This window comes from Camarhynchus parvulus, chromosome Z, assembly GCF_901933205.1.
Source record: "Camarhynchus parvulus chromosome Z, STF_HiC, whole genome shotgun sequence".
In the NCBI taxonomy this organism is placed as follows: domain Eukaryota; kingdom Metazoa; phylum Chordata; class Aves; order Passeriformes; family Thraupidae; genus Camarhynchus; species Camarhynchus parvulus.
Window position 1 is genome coordinate 4902183 of NC_044601.1, and position 27612 is coordinate 4929794.

The window sequence follows — 27612 nt, forward strand, 5'->3', positions numbered from 1 at the left end:
GGACAAGTGCTTGACCCACACTCAGGGCAAGTCACTGCACCCATCCAGGAACCTTAGAAGGACAAATCAGGCTTATGACAAACACTTATCCATTTGGCTCTACAAAATTACCAGGGTAAAATGAAGCTTAGTTACTCTGTCCTGGATGACTCTGGCTCTGGGCAGAGGTAATTAGAAGTGTCTCAGCAGAGAACAAACAACACTTTGTGAAGCTGGAGCCACAGCTCAGCACAAGTTCTGAGGTGATACAGGCTCACACACAGAGCCAGCTCAGGTGTCCAAGCATGGAGCTGCAGCTGGAAGTACAGCCAAACCTAAAAAGCCTGCAAATATTCAAATATTGGAAGTTTGGCTCCAAGAATTTATCTAGCTGTTCCATGACTCTGTAACTGTTCCTTTTCCAAGCATTTGTTCCCCTTTGCTGTACCTTTTTCAAGCTTGTATAAGATTTTGTGATTGACTCAGCCATACCTATAAATACTAAGTAAACCAGAATTTCCTTTCTATGTGTACTCCCACCAGGATCAAGGTCATTATTCAGAAGTAAAATAGGGCCCAGAAAAAGAGGGGGCAGCTGGACTGTGGCCTCTCAGATTTTATATTCCTTGCTGGTTACCTAGCAGACTCGTGGGAATGCTCTCATAAGATTTCCAGCTTAAGTTATTAATTTTCAAACTACCATCATCTAGCAGCCAGAATGTCTGAAAAGTACTATTTCGGTCATGCAATATATGGAATAGAATAGCCAGACAAAGAATTCCTGTACTTAACACAGCATGTGGATTACATATAAACACATATACACAATTCTGAACAGTGGACTGGCTTGGAAATTCTGCTCTCAAGTCATGTGTGAGGATATTTTGTTATGTGGTATTTGAAATTTGCTATGCTACTTTATGGTTGGAATAATTACATCATCTTTTTTTAATGAATTTTCCAACTAGATCATTACTGTGCTTTAAGTTTTTTGTCCTATGTGAAGTGAACTTCCTGTTGAAGATGTAAGCATTTATGGTAAGCCTTAAAGCTGTGCAACACGTGACTTCTAAATAAATGGTGTTCACAGATGATGGCCAACCTGTCAAGCCTTTTGCTGCTAGCACTGTGGCAACATTAGGTAAATGAAAGCACAGAAAATTGAGTACTGTATTGATTCTTTGCAGCTGCATCACTGACAGGGGTAAAGATGAGGCCAACTTGGAACACAAAGAAGGTACTGAACAGCCTGTACTCAAATTTGGTTTTGTTGGTGTGCCACTGAGCAGTGAAATTCCAATATTTAAAACAGTACACCAGGCCTCTTCTCATTGTTTTACTTCTCACTGCTTTTCTCCAAACTTTTAAAAAAACAGAAGAAAACAACTCAGCTACCACACAGGAGGGAACACAACTTGCTTTTGTTGGTTCAATCTTCAGTACAGTTTTGCTTACTAGAACATTTAATTTACTTAAAACAACAAAATTTGTGTTCCAACTGAGAGACTGAGAATGTGTGTTAGCTTTTTTTGAGTCTATGTTTTTAAGACAGCCTCGTTTTTTACCATGCATTTTTAAAGCTGAAGTGGTAACAGAAGGGGCCAGCTTGTGCCGGGACTTGGTAGAAACACTTGTCCTAGATTTTGTTTTGAAGAATTTTGAACTTTAGCACCATCTGAAATGTTATTTGAAATGAGCTGGTAACGGCAACATGAGGATTTAGTATGTCCCATCCCTTTGGTGTGAGAACCTCCAAAGCACTGTGATGCTGTTTTTCCTTATCTGGAAATATGCTGATAAGACAAAGGCAGATACAACATCCATGAGTCCATCAGCAAGAACAGTCATTAATTGTTAATTACCAATTAATAAATATGATTCTTGTGGAGTCTCTGTTCAATAACGTGCCTGGTGACAGACACATGCAGGAGCTGGGGAAGGAGGAATTTCAGGGATATAGAATTGATATTCTGAGACACACAGGGAAAATCCTGTGGATTAAATTAAGGACCTTTGCAAAGTACACACAGTATCATAACTCTCAGAAACCCATGTCAAATATTTATTCCTCTCCTCCCTCCTCATCAGCAACCAGCAGAGACCAAGGGATTGAATACTTCTTGCTCTCCACACTTCTTTTAATTCATCAGCTTGAAAATTATCCACTTTTTGTCCCAGAAGCTCTCTGAGGATATGCTAGAGCTCCTAGCAGAGCTTAGTGAAGAATCTCTTAAATTCCAACTAGTACCATTTGAGAGGTTAAGAGGCTGATTACATGGCAAAATATTATTTTTCATCAGACTAGAAAGGGTATGCCTCAAAACCAAGAGGAGATGCCAGGCAGAGCAGGCACTTCAAGTTTACTTTCATATGAGTAACAGGTAAACAAGAGGTACTGCCTCTCCAATTCCACAGAGGAAATTAATTTCTTGTCTTTTAACAGTAGGACTATGGGATTGCATCTTGTTTGTGGTCTGATGTCAACATTATTTAGAAGGAGATATTTTGATGCATTCGGTAATTAATTAACCTGATAATTCCACTTGTTTTTCTATGAAGAGAAAAGAATAAATCTGACTTACCTACACACACACGACCATCAACTCCAACAACCAAGCCAGGTGGACAATCACACCTAAATGAGCCTTCAGTATTTATGCAATGGCCATTCATGCAAATTCCTGATGTCTGGCATTCATCAATATCTAAGAGGAGGCAAGACACTTCAGCAATGAATCTGTTTTTAAGCAAAGTTACAGCTAATAGTTTCAGAATATTATCAAATTACTTTTTGATAGCGGATAACAGTATCTTTGTTATATTTCTAATAAAAATTTAATCTTGGAATAATCAAAACTCCAGCTGCACAAACAAATAAAATAACCCCAAAACATGCAGAAGAACTTTAGGATTAGAGGTACCTCATTTTCTACATCAAGCAAAATCAATGATAAATTTTCCCCTTTGTCCAGGTCATATTTTAATTTTTCTTTAAAGCATGGCTAAAGAGCAATAGACACAAAATATCCTTATGATGGTTAATTTTAATTTCAAAGAAGTTCTTTGAAATTAAAATTAACCATCATAAGGATATTAAGTGGTCATCAATTTCTAAGCACAACTGCATGTTATTAAGAAAAGCACAACAAGTAGAAATGGTTAAAATTCAAATCAGAAGACTAACAATTTAGATTATTTACTAGAAGTGGCTTAAGTCCAAACATACCTCTGTGGGCAGCAACAGGTATTTTCAATTAGTTTGCTGAAACTGGAGCTAAATCAGACTGTATTCTTAAAACATTTAATAGAAGTTTTTAGTGATTGCACTTGAAGAAGTTTACAATGCTGTGTGACCTGTAAAATGACTCAAGTGCTATGCACTCTGAATTATTAAAAAAATGATGTGGAAAATATGTGTGTGTGGGTGGGGCTCATCAATGCAGAATCTCTCTAACACCTTAAATTTACCATACTGCTGCTCACTTTGCCATTTCACAAAAGGCCTGAATATTTTGATGCATTTACAATGCTCCAAGACTTTTCACAAGGCAATTTATTGATCATTCTGGCTTTCCTAACACTATTAAATACTTCCTTCAGTAAATTAAGGATCTGTTTCCAGGCAGCTAAAGAAATCTACTTTAGTGAGTAGCAAGGTGTTATATATTGAATCAATTCATGTTACCAGACTGCCATTCTTGCAGAGATGAACAGACAGAAAAAGCCTTTTTCCATCAATATCCCCCCAAATTTCACATACCAGTACAGTAACGTCCATCTGGAGCCAGGACAAATCCTGGTTTACAGATGCATTTAAAACTCCCATCCTCATTTATGCACATCCCATTCAGGCACATGTTTGTGGTGGCACACTCATCGTGGTCTACAAGACATTGCAAAGAAAACTGCTTTTAGTTTCTCGCCCTCCAGAAGACAACACAGTGAAAACAATCAGTCAGGACTGGCGTGGCATATTCCTTCACTTGAAGATTAATTTCTGATCATAACTCTGATAAAGTATCTCAAGAGTTTTCACTCCACAGAAAAAGCAGCAATTTCTTTTTTCATGTTGTATATTTCAGCATATTTCAGCAGGCTGTGTATGAAAGGACAGGGTGTGTGTCTTTCTTTCATACATGAGAGGATAAAAAGCTTCCATTCCCTGAGAGAATTAAGCTTGTTGTTCATCTAGCAAGGCTTTTTTTGACACCATGCAGCCAAAGTTAAAAACAGGTATTTTCTTCAGTAATGCTGATTTATGGATCATTTGCTGTGAAGCTTTATGGAAAAACATTATTATCAGGACTCTTGAGTAGAAGTGCAGCTTCAAAAACAAAAATTACCTCAAATTTTCTTTGAGATCATATGGTTCTGTACAATAACTATTTGAATGAAGGGGCCTCTAAGTTCACAGTATTTTGAAGGTAATTGAAGCATAATTTCTAGAACCACCAAGCTAATGCCTGCCCCATTCTTTAGAAGGGTCCTTACCCACACAGTTTCTTCCGTTTGCAGTCAGCTCAAACCCAGCATTGCAAATGCACTGGAAGCTTCCCTCAGTGTTCACACACCTCCCATTTTTACAAAGAACACCATTCTGAACACACTCATCGATATCTAAGGAGAAGAAAAAACAAACCAAGCCAAACAAACGAAATCCTACACAAGCAGAGAACTACAGTTAAGATAAAAATGCATTCAGAGGCAATTAGTGCTTTGCAAAATACTGGCACATCACTTAAACATTACTTAGAAAAAAGTTCAAAAATAAGTTAAGAATTTTGTCTCCTTGCATCAGGGAAAAATAATATTTTTACAGACATGTACAGCAAATGCTACATTTTGTGAAGCTTTGCAATTTCTTCATGAATACTTTTAAAATACGATGAATACTTTCATCTGCATGCATACACAAAAAAGCGCCTGTCATTTAATTTTTTTTTTTTTTTTAGAACTCCTGTCTGGGAAATTCCCCGGATGGATATTCCGGAATAATGGATAAATATTAAAAAACAACAACAAAACAAATGAGGCGGCAGCCCAGATCTAGAACGCCAACCTGATCTAACATTGGGATTTACTGAAATTGCACTCCCGTCTTTCAAATTCAAATGGAGCCTGATGCAAGGGGTCAGAACTTCTGCAATGCCAGCAGACATGGAGCATTTCTTACCAATGCAGGCTTGCTTGGTGGGAGTTCTCTGGAAACCTGTGTGGCACTTGCAGTAATAGGAACCAGGTGTGTTGACACAGTCCCCATTGGAGCAGGGGTTGGATGTGCACTCATCAACATCTGCTGGCAGCACAGAGAAGCATTAGTGACCTCACAAAGTCTACGACTTATTTTTTTTTTTTCCCCCAAATCTGGAAGCTTCTGAGTGAAAAAGTTGGTAACTAGCAGCCAAATGCTAATTACTAAAGCCTGTTCTTGGTGAAAAATCACTGCTTTGCCAGGAACACGGGGCTGTTCTTGGTTCAGCTAGGCAGGCATTTGCAAGAAGTGAAGTGGCACTGCATCACTGCATCATTTGGAAGTATCTTCGGGGCCAACAGAAAAAGAATCTTCTTGAGGATTTTAAGACCTAATGGTTGCCTTAATGGTTGATTTAATACAACCCAGTTTCATTTAACTCAATGGCCATTTATGCTCCTTCACAAGAAAAAACAATATTAATCAAAACGGGCACTTCAAATTGAGAGCAAACCATGGCATCCAAAACCCACCTCTATTATTTTACAGGTTTGCTGTAAAAAACTGAGGAGGGGCTGCACACCAGCAGGAGGGATTCTTAATGAGACCACAGCCAGTGCCCCACATCTCAAATATTTATGCCCCACTGCACCCTCCACCCCAGTCTTTGCACTGAGTGATGCCAGATTTAACCTAACCCTTTTCTATAATGTACCTTACTCTCCTTTCCAAAAGTTTTGGGTATTTGGGTGCAACCAAAAACATTTTAACCAACTGAAATGTCAGCTAACTGCTCAGAAATAACTCTTATTTGACATGGGGCTCTGAAAACTTCCACAGTTCTTTTCAAGAACCCTTTCCCAAATTTGATATCCAGTAGTTACCAGTGAGTCAGAGGTGTCTTTGGCCACGACAGCTATTCCCAGATCTAAAATAACAATTGTTCTTCTGTAAACCCTCCAGGGCCCTGTAATCCACTGGAGCAGAGTGGGTGTTTCCCACTCGTAGGGCAGGACTGCTGGATCAGTCCCTACAGCAGCTCCTAAAGGACGACCTAAGCAGCTGATCTCTGTTAGAGCTCAATTTACAGGTGACAAATGGATCCCTTGATGAAATCCCCCATTTCTTTATCTGCAACTTTTGCTAATTTGACTTTTTTCTCCAGCTAGGCTTTACTTACACGTACTTGTAATTACTCATCTCTTCATTTAGCCAGGCTTTTAACACCACAAACCCAGTGGTGATTTGCAGGAGTTTCTGGCATCTGGCTGAAAGCTGCTGTAAGAAACTCTGAAGCTGATCAGTTCCTAACAATGATGATTTTCCCAAGCATTTTGCAGTGCGTGCTTCCAGAAATACCAGGAAAACCCCAGGGCAATTTTTGTGTTCACTTCCACTCACTCCTTACCAAATCTGGTTCTTGAACTTAGCTCATTACATCTTAAGAATACTGCGATGAGGCAAGAAATTGAAATCATAAGGATGTTTATGTGTACTTTCTAGAAAGTGCTGTTCCACAAATAACTTCTAAAATCACTATAAAAGATGGCAAAAGATTCGTTTTGTTCTAATTTAATCATAAATAAGACCACATATTTAACAGGAATTACTGAGTTAATTAACACAAAGTTTAAACCCAGAGCATCACTGTACAAATAGAATCTGTGTTCACACAAGTCACTGATATAATTGCCTGGTTTACAGCACTCTTGGTGCCCAGATACAATCTGTGTAAACAGCTAAATGAATAAAGGAAAAGCAAATGGAAGAATCAAACACCTCCCCTCACAATTAATTAGCTCAGTCACATTTGCATACCCACTGATCACTGCAGTAAAACCACAGGAATTGAGACAAGATGAAGAAAAGAGGAATTCAGGGTGTTGAATACAGAGGTATTTCACCTGAATACAGAGGTAGTTAACCATGAATTTTTACGTGCCAGTCTGTGTCACTGCAGTAGCCCCCTGCCCTCATGTTTCTCTGCCATGCCTGGGTGTTGGGATCCTCTTTGTCATGAGTGGGGTGATTTTTCACCAGAGGTGATTTTTCCTCAGTGCTCAGCTGATATAGGAAGGGGTCAAGGAGGATTAAACACCACCCCTTCAGAACAAAGTCCTCAGCTACCAAGAGAACATCTGAATCACATCTTGACAATAATTTTTTGTCAAGGGCCCTATAATTCAAATGAATTTACTGTATTTATATCTTGCTTTATTATAAGGGAGCACAGAAGGAACTTACAAATACTTCATGCAGCACTCATCTGTTTTGTTTAGTTTTCCTGCAGAGAATGACATTTAGGACCTTCTCTATTACAGGCTCCACCTTGCTTCAAAAAAAGCCCATGTTCATGCTCCAAAGGATCTGTCTGTAAGTTTATAAAGTCTACAGCAGGAATGCAGAGGTTCTCTATCAAACAGCTGACTTGAGCTTCGAAAATCCTTCCAAAGCCATGTGCATCCTTCATCCACATGACTTCCACATGAAATATGCATCTTAAGATGGTCTTATTTTTATAAGCTCTTGATAACTGGGGGAAATGGCAAATGTATGTTAATATAAAGGAGTTGTTGGCTTTGATTTTGCATTGAAAGCATGCATATTCCAGCAGTATAAACAGGAAACATTTAAGACAGAGATATTTAACCCATTTATTCTGTCTCCCAGCATGCCCCCTTCAAGGTCAAATGTTTGTCTTTCAGCACTTGCCTCACACTCATCTCCACTTTTCAGTTTTTCATTACTAACAATTGTCAGAACTCTATCAGACACAGTGTGAAACTTCCAAAATTCCCTTAAAAGACTTACTGCAATGAGTCTGGAGACAAAGGATAAAATTTTAAATAGGCCTGTTTGTATTGACAAGACAACTAAAATTCAACACAGCACACCTACAGGTTTGCTCCCACTTTTTTAAAAGTCCCCACAGTTTTATCCAAAGTTTTTTTGAAACAAATGAATAAGGAAAGGTAATAAAATTAAAGCTGTCTATTTTGGAGAAAAGGACTGACCATTCAGAGTCAGACCACTTAGGACACTCACGGTCCTTGGCCATGTTCTGTTGTGAAGAACAGCATAATGCAAGTTTAGGTCAGAGACAAATAAGTAACACCATAGTTTTTTGGTTTGGCAGGATTAATCTTGAAACAGAGCTTTTCTTAAACTCTACAGAAAAATATGTAACCATTTCTGGATTTAATTTATTGCTTTGGGAGCAGACAGAGAAGTACAGAAATAGTGTTCATTTATGTGCCATTAACCCTATTACCAATGCCCCAAGACTGTTCTGTCAGTAATAAGATAAATATCAAAATTATAATACAGAAATCTACTATAATTCATATATATATATATATAAATTAGAATATATATCCTGCCTATATCTCCAAGAAACTTTCTGTGTAGTTTGAAGCAACTACTGTTTACAAATCTCAGATTCAGGAGGGAACTTAAGACACTTTGGCTACTTCTTTATAATACAATTAGAAAATAACAGTGAAACAAAGCTGTGCTATTTATAGAGTTGACAGTTATTTACAATTTACAGAGTTCACCCTCTTATAAAACATCTGAATTCAAGCAGCTGCTGAAAGGCAAACCACTGCAGAGCTGAAATTGGTAATGACTGATTTATTTCATGCAATAAAAAAATGGGCAAAATGACACTTAAAATTTTTTGAAGCCATTTTGGAGGTCTTTTCCCATACTTTCCATGTGGGACAGCAGTGTAGCTGGCACTGCACCTTCAGCTTTTGTTAAACCAAATGAAATTTTTGTTTTGATCCCAGTGCATCCAAAATTGTCTCTGCTTTCAGTCTATTCATTCATGCTGAGGTAAGCATTGCAAAGTCAAGATTAAGTTCCTTAAGTGAAGACACATTTTTACTGGGCAAATACCTACAAACTAGATAATTAACCAGGTCAATTTTTTTTCCCCCAGTGCACCTATCAACCTAACCTCACAGTTTTCAGGCACTGGGACCCCAAACTGAAAATCAGATACAACTTCACTAATTATCACAAGCATGGAGTAGAAGGGGAGCTGCCAAGCAAGTGTCCTGCAGGGTGACCCCACAGAAGAGTCAGGGGCAGAATGACAGCCACATTATCAAGAACAGATTGTCTTTTTCTGTCCCAGCACCCAGATAAGTAAAGCCGATGGGCCTTTCAAACCAGAGATTATTGCCATGCTCCAATGACACCTGAAAGACTAAAAAACTGGAGTTCACACAGCTCTACTTGCTACAACCTATGTGCTTCAAATTTATTTTCAACTTGACCCCCGAGTAACAAAAATATTAATACAAGATGTAAACTAGATTTCAAAAAGATCAAGTAGCCCAAGACACCAGATAGTCCTTGAGTGTCAAGGTCCACAGGGTTAAAAATATTACTGATTTCAGTGATGCAAAATCTAGTGCTGTAACAAAGGAGCCAGGGTTCTCCATACTCCTTTTATAAAGAGCAGCCATGCAAGACAAACATCACAAAACTCCTGCTCCCCTCTCATAGTGTCATTATGGCTCCTGAGACCCAAGAATGCAGCAAGAGATAAAGCCCTTTGAACCTCCCAGTCAGAGATCAGAGGTACAGAAAACTCTCACCCAAATAAAAAAGATAAAAAAGATTCCTATATCATAAAGGACAGCTTGGAAGAATAACTATATCAACCTTCAAGTCCAAAAAAGTGACATGAAGAAAGTACTGAACTGCTTTCTTTGTATAGTGAGGATAAGACAAGAAAAAACAAAAGGTGAATCTTTTTGCAAATGTAGTGTTTAAATAAGGCTAGATGTTCTGAAAACTTTCTGGATATTTGACTATGGGAGCAGTGCAACTGCTTGGGGAAGTGGTGGCGTGCCTGTTAACTGAGTTTTCTTAAAATGAGTGTACAGTGGCCAGGAATGGTGCAGGTACAACCAAGCTCTCTGATGCAAGAGAGAACTGAACGAAGAGGAGAGCTGCAATCCACAACACATTAGAAATTGATTCTCAGCCCACACTCACTGTGAGGCAAACCTATTGCTAACAAGCTCTTGTGTGGTATTTTTCAGTCACAGATCTCAATCTCTTTATAAAGACTCAGTAAACAAGTGTTCAATCCAAAATATAACCAAAAATTTTTATTTAGGATCCTATACATTAATCAGTGTATCCTGCATAGAGGGTTCCTCTCCACACAACCGTCCCACAAGAACCCCCAAATCTTATATTTTCTCTGAAATAACTGATGAGTTTTGGACACTGCAAGAGCGAAGTCCACAGGAATTGAATAAAAGTATAGGATCCTAAATTCAGTTCTTGTTATATAAAGTTAGCATTCTGTATTTTCATCTAAATGCTACTTTAACCAGAAGTTAATTAACACAATTTTAAAATTATTTTGTATCTTTCAAATTATCATTAATCCTTATGAGGAGGCAAAACATAAATTCTACCCTTCATCATCTTGATCATAACAATACTACATCCCAAAAGTGGAGCTTTGTCAGCCTAACAAAAGAGAAAATGAAGCAGAACTTACTTTACTGAATGTGACAAAAATGCTCAAGAGCCTTTAACTACAGGAGCAGGAATACTCAACAGCAGTATTTGCAATTCAAGATTTTTTTTCTTGGTAAGAAAACAGATAACTGTCATAGAAAACTGAAATTATTCTTGTGTAACTAATACCATGGTCTTTGCACTCTATCTGAAGAGCATCATCATTAAAATTAATATGATTTCTTTTTGTAAAAAAGCCCAGGTTTTAAGCTGAAGAATATTAGAATAATGGATTTTGAAATGTGCACTCACCAATACAATCCCCATTTTCATCCTGCTTATATCCCATGTTGCATTCACATCTGTAACTAGAGGGGGTTGGTATACAACGTCCATTCAAACAAAGGTTGGGATGGTGCTTGCAGTTGTCTATTGTCTGGTTGAGTATTGCTAATATAAAAAAATCAGAATGAGAGACAAATATTCAGATTTTTAAATGGAAGTAAATATGAATATTATACTTGGCTTCAGAAAGGATGTTGTGAGGTGCACAAACACATTTAAAAAACCTTTTTCAAAGCACTATCTGTTGACCTGACATTAAACTAACAACAACAAACAGCTCTTGGAAATAAAAAAAAATGCATTAGACAAACATTCTTAAATATTATTTACCATTTCTGTCTATAGCCTGATGAGTCTGTTAGTGAACTGAGGGATAAACCACAATTTGTGTGAAAGTCAAAGCAATTTTTGGTGTACCTGTCTTAATAATACTTCTTGCATTTTATGATCTCTATGGTTCTGATGCCAGGGGTGTGTTTACACATGTCATGAGCAATGTTCACATCCATGAGACTTCTGCCAGAAAATTATTCACCTTGGGCTTTCAGCCAAGGCAGTGTTTCTGCAGAGTAAGTAGGTTTTACAGTTGGAAGAGAAAATACAGAAGATGTTTATTTTTAACCTTGGTAGTTTTTGGAAAATACCTAGAAATCTGGAGTTTTATTAGTGCCAACAAAGACACCTCAACAGGCACAACACAGGTGCAGGGACTCTGTAACTGAAGTCGTGCAAAAACCTCTTGCTACATCCTGATGTATCAGCTGAGGTGTTTAAAACATGCTTCAATGGCAAAATCGTTTTTAAGTGTTAAGAACGCCATACTATATCCTGACTGAGCAGTAAAAATAAAGGAAAAACAGAAGGAATCGTGTAAAAAAAAAACAAAAAGCGAAACAAGTCAGAACACGAGCACTTACTCAGCCCTGTAATGATCGGGCCACTTCCAGTGGGGTTGTGACCACCTGCTCCTACCCCTGCTCCGCCCACAGCTGGGGAGAATCCGTTGCTTCCTGGGATGGGGATGAAGCCAGCTCCTCTTGGTCCGAATCCATTCCCATTGCCCCCGGGATGGAAGCCGTTCCCTCCCGCTCCGCTGCGCCGGGAGCCGCCTCGGGCAGGGGCACTGTCCACGCACAGCCTGCGGTGCTCATCTGTCACACAGGGGGGACACACAGCACACACCAGGTCAGCCTCTCACAGCCAGCTCAAAGGGAAGGCACAGCTCTCCCTGTGTGCTACAAAAACCAGGATGGCAACTCCTCCTCTCCGTGATGTCGCGTCTTCCCCCTGCCACTCCAAGCCTCCCTTGGTCGTGGCAGGTGTTGCTCGAGGAAACAATGAAAAGGAACGCTATAATTTAGGAATATTTGTTCAAGTGTTTGTTGAAACTGTCTTCTTGATATGTTGACAGCAGCACTGCAACTCACTGGTTTCTCGGAGGTGTTGATAAAGAAAATACCATTCATCAGGGATGCGCGCTATTCCTCTCCGACCAGAACTGAAAGAACAACTCAAAATTGATGCATTCTAGCTCAAAGTCACCCAAAATGCAATGGAACAAGAAAGGAACTGTTCCTTTAAATCAAAATTAACTAAGAGTAGTTTCCTCTTCAAGCCTGACCGCAAAATCTTTCCCATTTCCCAAAAAACTATTTCCAAAGCCAACAAAAGGACATTAAAAAAACAAGTGCCAAACAACCACGGACCAAAAAGAAAAATGGTTAACAGATGGCAGTATCAGTATTAAAACCACGGAAATTAATAATAATGCAATCCATGACCTTATTTTTTTTCTGTTTAGCCTACATCTTAAAGCAGTTTAAAACACCCTGGTGACCTCCAACCAAAGCAGAATGAGCAGCAAGGAGAAAATAATAGCCAAACAGCCAAAATAACAGCCAATAGCCAAAATGAAAGCCAAACCAAGGGGGCACTCACCAGATCCTCTGGCAGGACACACCTCTGGGCCAGAGGCACTGGCCCAGCAGTGGCCAGACTCACAGCAGCACTGCCTTCTGGTGAACCTCCCGGGCAGCTCCTGGGCGCAGCGGCCGCTCGCAGAGCTGGAGAAACAGCTGCCTGCTCGCTGATCTGGCAGCCAAGGTAAAGACAAAAACCAAGAATGGTGATGCTGATGCTGTTTTGGTTGTACCCTTATTTCTTTTATACATTCTCTTGTGGGGGTCCCAGCTGTCGGTTTTTCTGGGTCTGGACTAAAGGTACTTGAGATCGTAGTTCACGTTCGGACTCGGGTGTTTATTATTTCTTATCAGTAAAACAGTCTCGCCACTGTGAGTTGGGCAGCTTTTCTTCAGAAGGCACAAAATGGCTGTCTCTTGTTTCAAGGTCTTTTAAGACTAAACTATCCAATTAAGAACTGACACCTGGATTATTTTCCCTTTTAACACAATAACTCATCCCAAAGAACCCACAATGCAGACTTTTCTGCCCAGTTACAAAATGCCACCCAAACCCATGAAGAAGGAAGAAGAAGCATGAAGAAGAAACCCAGGACAACACCCTGTGCCCTCCATCTTGCTTCCATCCACAACATACTAAAAATGCCAAATCCTAAATTTCTCACCAAGTGATACACCTACACTACTCTCCATAATCTATTTCACCCTTTTGTGGGTTCCAGTCTATCTTGAAATCTAGGAAACTTTCTCCATGAATGAGGGTCAAAATCAGTGCTCCCCTGGGGGCCAGGGCACCCGAGGGCAGAGAGAGAAGTATTCCCTGTGCCCTGGGTTTCCACATTCTCTGTATCCTTTACACATATACTTGTAGCTTTGTAGCCTCATATCGTAGCTTAGTTTCAACATTTTCCTCAGCAAAAAGACAAAGAAAATTCCAGGATCCCTGTGCTGTCTTGGTTCTCCTTAGAAACCAAGGCTGAAACCAGCATTCCAAGACAGACTTTTGTAAACAGGCCCTGGATCTCATCCTAAGGGGAGAGAATCCAGAAGGTACTAGAACTGGGGGAATTACTGCACCAGGCAGGTTCCTGACTGGGGGGCTCTTGTCAGATATAATGATTTGCAGAATCTATAAAAATTGTACATTCATTACACAGTGGGCGCATCTTTGGCCTTTTCTACCTGATGGATTTGTGTACTTGAGGATCCTCATATAAAAGGTACCCTTTTTATCACCCTAATTGTGTCTGACTCATATTTTTAGGGCCAGAGAAAAAGGCATCAACATGAACTCTCAAACCTACCTTCCCTTGTTCAGCTGAGGTAAGGATGAAATGCTTTACAAGTTGTAATAAAAAAAAAAAAAAGCAAAACCAAGCAAAACCAAACATAAACCCCCACAACACCCAAACTGCACCCAATAATTATCTGACCCATGTATTCCACACTGGATTTACTGCAGGATCACAAAGGTGCAGCGGCATTAGCCTTGCATTAATCCACCATGCAATCCTAAAGTCTGCTCAGTCCCATAAGGAAATATGGAAGATGTGGAAAACACAAAGCAATACAAACAAAAAACTATATATATTTATATATATAAAAACCCTACTATGGCAAAACCTGAGACACTTCATGTAGCAATAGCAGCATCAATAAATTAATTTAATGATTTTTTTTTTCCTTAGCTTAGACGTATCTAACGGGAAAAATGCTATTCAGCCTGCTCTGCTCAGTTGACTGAAAGTACAACAGAATATTTAGTAAGGCTACGTGAAAACTACTCTCCTTCAAGGGCAGATGATGTTTCATTGTCAGATGAGGGCATGTGATTTTTCTGCAGGACTCAGGTTTTGGGAGCTGACTTTAAAAATCAAATTGTAAAACACGCCAAAATCCACAGAAATTTTGATCATATTGGAAATCATAGGTTTTAAGTATTCCTGAGGCTAGCCACAATGTATTTGAAGTTGGCACTCCTCAGATCAACCTGAATAACAGAATGTGGCTACACTGTTAAAAAAATTATTATTTTTAAATCACTTGCAGGTCATGTGCTGCTACTTGCTTACATCATTTATCTGCAAGTCAGAAACCCCTTCAGAATTCCTACCCCTTCCCCAATATGAGAACAGCTTTGAGATATCTAAAGTAAGAAGAACCACATGAGATCTAGAAAATACATTACTGTCAGCAATTGTTAAGGTTTTTTACACATGCTATGCAGTATTTATAAGTTAATTGGCCAAAATGGTTAAATCACATACTTGAAACATATATAAGGAATCAACATGTGTAAATAAGCAAAATGTTTTTTTATAATGTAGGGATAGCTATTAAATAAACTGTCCTGTAAAAGGTGAAATCTAATGAAATCCAACACATGGTTTGCTTCATCTGATTCTGATAAATTAGTGGCACATCAGCATAATCTACTTAATGTCTTTGAGTTTACCTTTGTGCCTTATGTTGGCCACGAAAGGTTAAATTAACCCATGTGAGATGGGATTTGAAGCACCAAGCAGGGATAAATGCTTGCTCCTTTAAAACCAAAGCGAGCTTAACTTTTGGGCTCATCAGACGCAGATTCGAGAAACAAATAAAATTAACAATTCCCATGTTTGCCTGGACAACAGAGTGAGGCCCTGGGGCAGGGGGAAGTGCCAGATGCTGGAGCACCTACCAGGAGTGCAGGATCCATCCACAGACGTGACAAAACCCCGTGGGCAGACGCAGAAATAACTCCCCACAGTGTTGGAGCAAAAGCCACCCTCACAAATCCCTGGGATGATGCTGCATTCATCAATATCTACCCAAAAAGGAAAGGACACGAGATAATTAGCATACTGCATTAAAAGGAGGCAAAGAGAGCTTTTCTGAAATGAAGTTGTTATTCAGCTCTGAATAAAATATTGCTGGCGCTTGCTTGCTGAGAATAGTTTTGTTTGCCACCTGTTGGAGGTTTTCCTTGTACATGCACGGGGTGTTTAACACTTCAAGGCACAGAGTACAGGAGAGCAGGCTGAGATTTCCTCCTCCTGAATGACTCAGCGCCGCCTCTGAGGAGCACAGAACAGTATGGAACAGAATGCCAGAACACACATCCTGCTTTCAGGATGAAGGGAGGAGGATGGCACAGAGGCCAGCCAAGGACATCTCTGGGCTTCCTGCGACCACACAAACATGGCTCATGAGATCTGACTGCTCCCTGGCCCCCCAACTCTCCAGCTGTAAGAAAGAATTTTGGCCAAGCCCTTGCAAATGCAAACGAACCTTTTGATGCATTCCAATACTTCTCCTGACTGAAAGCAGAGGTCCCACTGGAACACCAAGGCAATTTTGTGTGTAAATATGTATAAAGTGAGACGTCACCACGCTGATAAATGAGCTGCTGTGTCTAACCAGGGGCTGCCAGATTCCAAACCAGTGGTCCAGCAGTGCAAAGCCCACCTGTGGCTGGCAAGTTAAAGGCAGATGAAGGAAGTTTTTCACCACCTCTGCAAAGCTGCAGGATGCAGGCCATCCTTCCCAACTGCCTACATCCAAGGCAGTTTAGCACTGCTCAGGGGTCTTGTCCAAGAATGACAGGAAGGTGAGAAGGTAAAAAAGCACCTTCCTGAAACCCAGGCAGTGATCAGAGTGGCAGGAAGACTCCACAGTCTTCTCCATGTGGACAGAAAAACCAATTAACATGGAGAACCCTGGTGGAAGAATAATTTATTATGTTACTGGAGCAGAAATGAGTAATTGGTTTTTTGTTTCACTGGTTTTTGAGCCAAATCTCTGTCTCTCCTTCCCCCTCCCTGGTTCTTGCACGTGCAATTATTTCAAAATATCACTATTTCCTCTGACAGGAAATTCTGAGACTTCATCTCAGGGAGGGCTACTTTTAGTGAGGCTGACTGAATATTTTACTCATTTTCTTCCCTTCTCCTCTCCAAAGTACATAAATTAATGGTCTCAGGGAAAATGCTCCAAATATAAGCAACAGGAAATGCAATATTAAGGGAGAGGAAGACTGGAAGCATGAATGGTTCCAGTGCTGCACAGAGGATGGGACATCCAGCCTCAACGTGAGAAAGAATTTAATTGTATGACAAAAATGTTGCAGATTTAGTACCCAGTGAGTTTCTGCCTAACAGACCCAGCCTAGCTGCCTGCAGTTCAGGATTTTTGACTTTTACTGCCAGGGAATGCAGGGTTTTATAAATAACTGAATTACCAGTACCAGAAATGGGGCTCTCAACTGCCAAATTCTAGGTAAGGACTACCTAAAAGTAGTTCTAGTCTAGAAAATAATATTAGGAATTAGTAATACCTGGTAGGACCAAATCTGAATAGCCTACAGTCTAATGAAATTATACATTGAAGCAGGAAAATCGGAAATAAAACTATTTATTTTAAGGGATTCTTTCCATTTTGGTGGGACTTTTTTTTTTTAAGGCTTTAATCTGTTTCATAAAGTCTTAACCTTTTGATATCAACAGTAGATAGTAACATATCTTTTTGGAAAAGCAGCAGAGGCATCTTACCTCTTTAGAACACCTTAAATTGCAAAGGGTGTCATAACTAACTACATCTATTTAACGAGTATGAGGTACCTGCTATTTGAGAAGAGTGAGTAGAACACATTTATTAGAACCCTGGAACACAATAAGTAATACTCCCCACCTTTTGTAAAGCAGCAATCATAACTCAAAGTTTCTCTACATTTAATTCATTTCTGAATAACCCAAAGATCTAAGTTTCATTAACTGTGGGAGATAACAACATCCTAAAAATGAACAGCATTTAATTTCTAAAAAGTCAGTGAAAACTTAGTGTATTGTAGACCAAAATTTTTAGGCCAAAAAAAAAAAAAAGTGAAGGGTTTGGGGTTTTCTTTTGTTTAACCAAGACACCACATTGGTGGACAGGGTATCTGGAATTTGGTACAATCCCTATAATGGTCTTTCCCAATTTTTTTCAACTATTATGGGTACAAAAAGCACAACATGGACATTCCTGCTTATTCTAACAAGTACTGTTGTTCCCAGGAAGAGCAAAAGGAGAAAAAAAACCCTAAACCACAAAATACCTCTGGATGCTCAGGGGCAGAGGGTATAAAGGGGACCTCAAATCCCTCCTTCTTAAGTAGGAGAATTGCTGTTACAGTAAAGAAGGTCTGAATAATTATGGCAAGGCTCTAGCCTCTGAACACTGGAGCCTTGTCTGTTACTGACTCCAACTTGGATTTTGTCCCTTGTAGCCTGTTAGTAACATTTATCTGCCTTTCCATACCTAAAAGAGGGGAAGGAGCGAGCAGAATACTCCATACCACATCATTCCTACACAATGTTTGTGACAAAAGAAGTCTTTAAATAATGCAGTTTGTACTAAATGATTTCTCTGTACACAGGTTCCGTTGGCTCACAGGACACCAGTTCCTTACATCCTTCCCAATGGCACCACCCACATCCACAGATTCCTAGATATTTATAAATTATGTTACTTCATTCAAATTACCAGCTCTACTAACTGGAAGTGCAATTGTTTGAAGGACTGCCTATAGTATTTTCCTATAAATTTAACCCTGACAGATTAGAAACACTTAATTAAGCCTACAAGTAAAAAAGCCAGACTAGAACCACGGCTTATCTTTCACTCCCTGCTCCACCATTAGAGTAATGTAAGCATGGTATTATCCTGCTATAATTTTGGCATTACCTCCTTGGCTGTGAAGCTTCACAATGTCTTTCCTCCCCCAAAAAGATGGTACAAACTGTGAGGAGAGGGCTGTTATTTGCCTAATTCCCTGCGGGGAATTATCTGACTAGGGAAGCTGTGACCAGGGACTGATTTGTATTTAACTTTAGCCACGGACACAAGTGGCAGGGCTTGAAAGACAAAAAAGCCAGAACCTGTTCTGCAGCAGGCTGCCAACAGGAAATGAAGAGCTGTTGATTAGCAAACCATGAAGTAACAGCAAAATCAGACAGCAGATGATTCTGCACAGTCCCATGAGTACCGCAGCTTTTTAAGATGATCTATGTTAAAAATACATTCACCTTTTCCAGTGGATACCATCAAGGAAAATGTTAAAAAAACATTTTTAAAGATTTAGATTGTTAAAACAGAATGCAAAGAATGCTCTAAGTACTGTTTTCAGAAGAAAGGAAACATTTCTCTGAATACATCCTTTGGCATCAAAAGAACCACAGTTAAGAGAATCAAAAAAAAAAAACAAGAGCACTTCTAACAAAAAAGAATGGATTACAGGCATGGACAGATAGATAAGATAGGTTAAGAGTCTGTGGGTAAAAATCAAGGACTAGACCAATAAAGGACCTCTTGTACTAATCTGTGTAAAAAGCCAACGCAAGGAACTTTTCTTCCCTCTTTCTTTCCTTTTTGCCTTCTTTTTCCTCTTCCTCCCTCCCTCCCCCTTCTCCTTCACCCCGCCCTTTATTTCAAATCCAACCCCCATCTGCCAATAGCAGGAGGTCAGGGACAAACATTACAGTTTCCATGCCAAATGTGTAATTTCCTAATACAATTTGTAAAGTTCTCAGGGACCTTCTGACTTTTGTTGTTCCTTTTCGACCACATGCATCTACATACCTACCTGCTCCATCCCCTTTCAGGTGCTGAGTAAAAACTAAAACTAGTCAACACCAAAAAACCAAATCACAGTAAAACAGAAGAATGTGCAGGGCAGGACCAGAAAATAATATCTTTGGAGTTTTAAAAATTTTCTACTTAGGTTATTACTTGCAACAACACCAGAAGCAACATTTTCACTGAAAAGACATGATTTTTAAACTGACCATATTACTTAATTTTTCTGTGACTATTGTACTGCAGGCAACTCAAAAAAAATGAAGGGACATCCAAAATTGGCAACAAACAATGCATTTGTAACTGAATACTGAGCAAAATGTAATTTGGTACCACAATTAAACTGCCAGCAAATAACAAGTCAAAGCCTTTAAGAACAAAATCCTCTTATCAACAGAACTTAAATATGAAATCACCCACTGGTTAAGGTGAAGTCTGAGAGTTCTGATTCCTTTCAAAGGGATGAAAAAGTCACTGAAATCAGTGAAGTCTTCAGCAGACTCACAAAAACTCAGCAATTTTCTTTCACATTGTTTTAAATTATATGGAATTGCTACTCTTAATTACATCGACACATTTACTGAGTAAATATGGTCTATGTTTATTAAACTACACTTATAAAAGATGGTCTGTGTATTTTTCATTCAAAAGAGAAGGGAATTTCCTTGGTATTTTTCACTTATCCAGACTCATCCAGACATTTGCCTTCACTCTGTGGTCACTAGGCCAAAAATATCTAACTGAACTAGAATATATCTTTGAGAAAACAAAGAAAATCCTAGTAACTCAGCAGCAGTTACAGGGTACTCACACACAAGAGTTTTTATCAAGTGCTAAATTTTCAAAGAAAATAAACACTGTCTTTACCCACAGAAGTCAGACAGAAAAAAATATCTAATGCAAAACAGGAACAGCCAAATAGAAAAGATGGGATGCTGCAAAGTAGAAACAAAAAACACAGTTCAGTGATCCTATGCCTGTCCAGATCAGACACCACAATTGCTTAATAATGTTCATTACCAAAGTGCTCTAATGCTCTGCACAACCCCTTTTGGGGTATGTTCTCCTACAGCATCACTTACCATCACATTTCTGAGTTGCCTCATTCTGTTTGTGGCCCACAGGACACTTGCACTCGTATGAACCTACTGAATTAATGCAGTTTCCTCCTTGGCAGACTCCAGGGATAGCCTGGCACTCATCAACATCTGCAAACACAAAAAAAGACCCAGATCTGATTATCTACACAAGATATGCAAGTTACTTTCAGTAGCTTCCTGTCCCATTTCAGTAAGTTCTACTTCCACTTCAAATTTTGTTGGGGTTTTTTGTTTGTTTTTGTATTGTTGTTGTTGTTTTTGTGGTTTTTTTTTTTCTTGCCAGCTCTAGTTTGGTTACACATAAACCACTCCATGTTTCTGTACCTTTTTATACAAAACTATCTAATAGGAGATTTTTCCTGGTTAGCTCCCTTAGTAGCTTTACCCTGGAGTTACCATCCTGGTGTTTCAGGAATCTTCTGGAACTGTTTGTTCCAGCTGTGTGGTGCCCCCAGGTAACATCTGGCAAGAATATGAACTCTTTTTCAGGTGGATGATCAAAGCCCTTTTAAGGCACTGAAATTCCACCTGAGTTTGTGGATTTTAGTCCTTCAGTTTTCTATTCCTCCTGGTGCTCGTGCTGTGGATAAACCTATGGTATTTGCCTTGCCCAGTCACCTGCTTTTTAATTTAAGCAAGTATAATTTCTCATAGCTCAGGAAGAAGGCGAGCACTTTTTGCAGAGTTGGGGTTTTTTCTGGTAACCATTGGACTTAAGTTTAAATACATTTGCTGAGAATTCTGCATTCAGCTCCTGAGTCCATGCTGATTCACACAGCACACTGTCATGTCCAAAATGCAACAGTTAAGACTGCAAATGGATTAAGGACTTTATCAAAGGCATAGAATGTATTCATTTTTAATTTTTTTGATATGTTTTTTTTCCCCTCTAAATAACCAGTGCTTGCTGCCTGTTTACCTGGAAATCAAACACTTCATGTCTGAAGTATTTTAAGGAGTGGGGAGCTGGACTGGGTGCTCTCCAGAGATTCCTTCCAACCCTAATTATTCTGTGAACCTTGACATGGCTTAGCAACATCTAGAGAGAAGATGGTTGCAGCATTTATTGATACACAGCCCACCCTGTAGCTCCCTACTGAGTAAAACATGTGGTGTTTGTCTTCTGACCCTGGGGCCTCAAAATGCATTTATCACACACAGTGTGGCTGTGCCTTTTGTCACTTATTAACACTTAAATTAAGTTCTCTGTGTCAGCAGATCAGTTGTTAAAATCCACTCTGTGTGTGATACAGTTTTAGAAGCTGAAGGTGTCAAGGAATAGTGAATTAATGGCAGCAGCAGCAGGCAATAAACACCTCCCAGAAACAGGGAAATATCACTGGAGGCCTGAGGTGAACTAAATTTTAATCTCTATCAATTCCATTAATTTCTTTCAGGTCTTTTAAGATGGCAGATAGATATTGAGCCTTGCTGAAGCCTGAAGAGGCAATCCCAATGATGCAATGCATCACATTTAAGTGCACTTACATCATATTTAATTGTTAAGAAAGCAAGCAGATTCAGCTTTCATCCTAACTTAATGCTAGGAGACTGATTGGGTTTTTTTGTCAGTATTACCTTTTGCTGAAAACCTAAGTTTGTTTTAATATATTATTGGTGTTTTGAGACTGAGAAAAGTCAGGAAGAACAAAAGTATTTTATTAAAAGGGTGTATTTGATCAATGGCTTCATAAATGCTGTTTTAGGATATTTTTTTCCTCAAAATACAAACAAATTGAAATGAGGATTTGGTTTTTTTAGAATCTTTGACAGTTAGGCTAAACCACACTGAAGTTTCAGCATTATTAATTATCCACTTACTCACACTTTTAAACCTCAACCACATTAACACAAGAAACTTTTTACCATAAACAGCAAATTTGACTAATAAGTCTGCAGATACAGTTCTACATAGAAAAGTTCAATATGTTACAGATTAAGCAGAATGTTTCCATGTGTTCATAATCTAATATTTGGTGAGGGAAAAAAGATTTTGTGCTTTTGCAGACTTTTCTCTGCAAAATGCCTGTGGGATTTGCACAGCTAACTTTAAACATGCACCTTCCCTTTCTGATCTGTGGGCTGTTTCTAAAAAAAACTGATAAACCAAAAAAGCTCAGGAAAAATAAATCCACTCAGATGTTAAGACACAAATGTTGGAGAGTTTTTTAGTATAGAGGTGACAAAATTTATCCAAATTAAAAGAAAACTCTCTTTAGTTCTACCTGGAATATGTATGGGGAGTTTCTTTGTAATTGATCTGGCATGTGGGAATAAAAAGTGAATTGCTCATGAATACAATGGGAAGCCGTTGGTTCCTCCTCTGCATCCTATGAAGCAGAAATACTGCACACAACAGAAATATTACCATGCTATTTTTTCCCTGTTTCAGTAATTATTTTCACAACAGCAGGATGTGATCCTGGACAATACTGTCAATATTTTCAGTAACGCAGACACAGTAATACCAAGCACCAGATTACAAAAAGAAATCAACGCTTTTCATTATGACTTTGAACCTTCCCCTGTCTTCTCTCTCTTGTCCAGTTCACCTCAGTGCCTTTAACATTTTAACATCCTACTACAGAACAGATTCTCTTGGATTTTATCTCCTTCATGGATACATGCACATAACCATGTCAGCAGCAGAGGCAGGGAGAAGAACCTTCCTATTTTCAAAATCTACTCAGCCGTGACCACTCTTCTCTCCTTAGAGCAAAAAATTAACTGTCTGCAGGGAAAGGGTGTAGGTGGGAAATGGGACTTTTGAGGAATGCAGGGAGGAACTGAGAGAACACCCAGCACAGGATTTCTGCCATTATGCTTCTCCCAAGGCCATGCAGCAGTGGCAATAAAGCTCATTCAAGCAGAACACTGAAGTTCCTCCTGCCTGAATTCTTGGAATGAGGGATGTCTGAACAGTTACATCCCTTTTTAAGACACGGCTGAATAGAAACTTCCAGGGGGAAAACAGAAAAAAAAAAAAAAAAAAAAAAAAAAGGAAACACAACCAAACAATTTGAATTTTGGATTGGTTTTGCTTCTCTTAGATTTTGTTAAACCTGTTCATAGTAATAATGAAGCTAACAGTACTACTACAATGTATTAGTAGTAATCTACTAATACAAGAACATTATCCAGAAAACATAATTAAGCCTCAAAAGGTCCTGAAGACCCATTTAAGATTGAATCCTGCAAATCCTTTGCAGAGTAGAAGCAACTTCCTACTTGGGAGTGACATCTTGTCAAATTCAGATCTCTAACACCTACTGAGATCATGATTCATTTTCCAGCAGCAAAGCTTGCAAGTTCCACTGATTTGGAGTTGTTCATACCAACTCCCAAACCCAGCTATCTACTGATGCAAGCAATCACTTCAAAAATACCAAACATCTGAAGTGTGGACTGAGTGAGCCTGGTCTCCCTGATACATGACAAAGGTAGTTTTACCGAATACCAAAGGGGTTTGTGTTCCTTATATCAAAGTCTCTGCAAATCTGATGTCCTCAACAGAGAGAAAAGCACTGAAAAGCATGACAGATCCCTCTGTTTGCTTCTAAAACCCTCAGAGAAAACATCTGGTTTCTTCTGAGCTTCCTACTGAGGATGGCAGAGCACCAGAACAGGCTGCCCAGGGAGGTCTGGAGGCATTTCAACCCCACATGGACACACTCCTGTGTCACCTGCTCTGGGTGACTCTGCCCTGGCAGGGGGCTGGACTGGATGATGTCCAGAGGTCTCTTCCATCTCCAACCATTCTGAGATTCTGTGATCTTATTTCAGCAGACTCTGCACTGCAATGTGGAGTTTGGAAAGGCACAAAGTGCCACATCCAGCCCGTTCCTGCATCAAAGTGGGCTGGTAATTCACAAGAGAGACGTGGTGCTACCAACCTGCTCACAGCACAGAGCTCAGGTTACCAGGAGTTACCAGAACTCAGAGCTCAGAAGGAAATGTCTCAACTGCTGGAAGGCAAAGATTCTGTGAAATGAAGAAATTCTGTCTCTCCCTTTTCCCCAAAGAAAGGCCAAGCATTTCTCATCTACGCCTTGCCATCACCTTGTAACATTGTGTGCTAAGCCCAGCTGACATAAATACAATCCAATCTTCCTATTTAGCAACTTTATGTCAAAAATGTAGCAAAAATTACAGCTGTTCAAACTTCCTTTGTTTACCCATCACACGAAGTAGACTACCACATTGTTTCTATGCTCCCCAGCGGAATTTAGCAACTTTGTCAAACGGGTAACTCAAAACTATTTGCCACAGGGAATATACTGCCAGAAAAAGAAAACAAAATTATTGTGGGCATGGGTGCTAAAGAGCACCACTGATCTTTCACATAATTCAAATGAAGCCCCAGAAACTATGCCAGGGCCAGCCTGGCAGAGCAGCTTCAAGGACCCTTTGTACGTGGCCAAGTCATACAATGGAGCTTGACTTGGAGACTGCAACATGCACCCCTTCTGTGGTGCACTGTTTCTGCTCCTGACACTGTTATGAAAAGAGTGTCTAAAACATATTAATCACTTCAAGACGAATGGCAAAACATAAACTGCTGCACGCAGGCAGAGGCCTAGCTCTGACACAGAAGGAAAAACAACATCAAATATTTTTTTCCTTAGTATTGATTAATAATCACTTTTTCCAGGCACTTAAGCTTCGCTCTCTAGGTCCAGCAGCAAAAATCTGGAGGCAGCAGAGCACACCTGCATTTTATCCCAAAACACAGACCACACACGAGGAAAACAGTGACCTTACTGCAAGGTTTCCTCTGATTGTCAGAGGTGAGGGTCGCCACACGGAGAATTCCAGCCAGAGCTCACCTTGGCAGGCCCCAGTGCGGATATTTGGGATGAAGCCGCGGCGGCAGGGCTGGGGCTGGGCAGGGCACATCTCACAGGGGTGGCCCCAGGCCCGTCCCACGGTGGCACAGCACAGGGACTTGGTGCACACAATCCCTGTCAGCTGGCCCTGGCACATCTGCTTGCTCACCTGCGTGAAACACGGGCCTGTCCTGTAATCTGGAGGGGAGAAAAAAAAGGAAAGCTCGCTGAATTATACAAGGCATTGTACTTGTAGCTGTAGAAGGAATTGTATTTTAATCCAGTAGATACCTATATTAAGAAAATTCCATGGAAATTTAAGCTATATTGCGGCTTACAGAAGTTGCATGACACCTTCCATTGAAGGCAGTGACTTTCACGAGGTTACAATTCAATTTATGTCTTTCAAAAAGACACAACTAAATGAAAGGCAGCTGGACACAAAATTGCTCTTGAGCATTGACAATGTATCCATTAAAATCCACAGCAAGCGAAAGAGTTTTAGACACAAACAAGCAAACAAATAAAAGAGAAGATGAGATTAAGCAAACAATGACTGGAAACTGGTTTTCTAGCTTCTAAGCTACTTCATGGCGATTTATAGGAGGGAGCTACAACCCACAGCAGCCACACATTTTTTCACTCCACACTGATCAAGATGCATGCCAGAGACAGTCACAGAATCATCATTCCAGCTGGAATTCCTGTTGCAAAATTGTGCTACCTACAGAGGACTGATTGGCAAACCACCACTTACTTTCAGAAGGGAACCATGAGACAACACAACAAATCCAAGCTGTTTGCAGTACACTGAATAAAGCATAGAAGATACACTTCTAGTAGAATTCCTGTGAAAATTTAGTTCATTAACACTGAACCTGTATAAAGAGAGGTTTTTTTACATTATGAGTCAACACCAACCAGGATCAACAAGTAACTGAAATTCTCTAGGAATAAATAAGAAACATCTTGTTGCTCTAAGCCAGATTTCACATCCTTATGGAAACACTTAAAAAGAGTGAGGGGCAAAAAAAAGAAGAGAATGCAAAGTTTTTACTCAGACTCAGTCACATGAGGGAAGGCAAAACAGTGGGGTTATGGCTGCTCAAGCTGCTGTTCCATCCTCTTTTTTTTCCCTATCAAAAGCAGGCTCCAACACCAATATGTGGATAACACACTGTCTTCCACACACTTTCATTAGGGTGCAGCTGGTCCCACAACCAACATGCAAAACAGACAACCCTTGCTTTCTATAACTTGATACTTTCACCCTGAAAAAGTAAGAGCTTTGACATTTTTGGAAAGCAAAAAAATGGTCTTCCCTGTGAGATTTTATACTAAGCTTCCTGGGCTCTTAAAATGAAAGTTCGAACAGAAGTAAATGTTCTGCTCCCTCTCTTTAGTCAGGGTCACTCAGGTACCAGTCTAGGCAAGACTTCTGCAGTAATTGATGTACACTGGTAGTTGATTTCAGCTGGGATTTTCACTTTAAATAAAGTCAACCAAGTACACAAGTACAGAAATGCCTGATGATAAAAGACGATTAAAAGATCTTACATACTCAGTACGGCCTGTGAACTTTACTATTTCTTGATTATCAATACAAAACATTCTTCAAAGTTACACCCTGAGCTTCTCCTGTGACCACCCCGCCACAAAAATGGCACTTCTAGCAAAATAAATACATGATTAAAAGAAAATCCCGTCCTTGCTCCACACACTGAGAGTTCAGCTCTCCATGGGTGAATGCCCTCTACAGTGAAATCAAATAATGACTTACTGCACACCTTCAAATCCCCGAAACTTGCATTCAGCAGGTCTGAATTCCTTAGCAATCCCAGCTCACCTAGCAATTCCTATTCAGGAAACAAGTATGCTCCTGGCAGTGCTGAATTTTTACAGCAGCAATTCTCCAAGACACAATTTTTCGTAGTACCAATCTTCGAATATCAGGAAGGAATCACAGTAGAAATTCAAACCATGTATTTCTCTGTGTAATGGCTGGTGACAGGCCAAATATCCTGGCCAAAGATATTCTGCATTAAGAAGCTTGGAATTCAATCAGAGGAAATTAACTTGAAATTCAAACTAGAGTTGTGAATTGTATCTGAGTTCCACTACCTTCCAATAAGAAACAAAATGATTGGGTAAACTCTGTCAAAACTAGC

The 27612-nt window shown here is 39.6% G+C and overlaps 1 protein-coding gene across 1 annotated transcript in view; it reads right to left on the minus strand.

The window, feature by feature from the left end:
* Positions 1 to 27612, minus strand: part of FBN2 (fibrillin 2) — a 121732-nt gene that overhangs the window by 73257 nt on the left and 20863 nt on the right. Inside the window, 10 exon segments of the mRNA XM_030969525.1 lie at positions 2562 to 2684; positions 3740 to 3862; positions 4471 to 4596; positions 5153 to 5272; positions 10970 to 11107; positions 11920 to 12153; positions 12941 to 13093; positions 15605 to 15730; positions 20601 to 20726; positions 25445 to 25642. Of these exon segments, the coding sequence (XP_030825385.1) occupies positions 2562 to 2684; positions 3740 to 3862; positions 4471 to 4596; positions 5153 to 5272; positions 10970 to 11107; positions 11920 to 12153; positions 12941 to 13093; positions 15605 to 15730; positions 20601 to 20726; positions 25445 to 25642 (1467 nt within the window).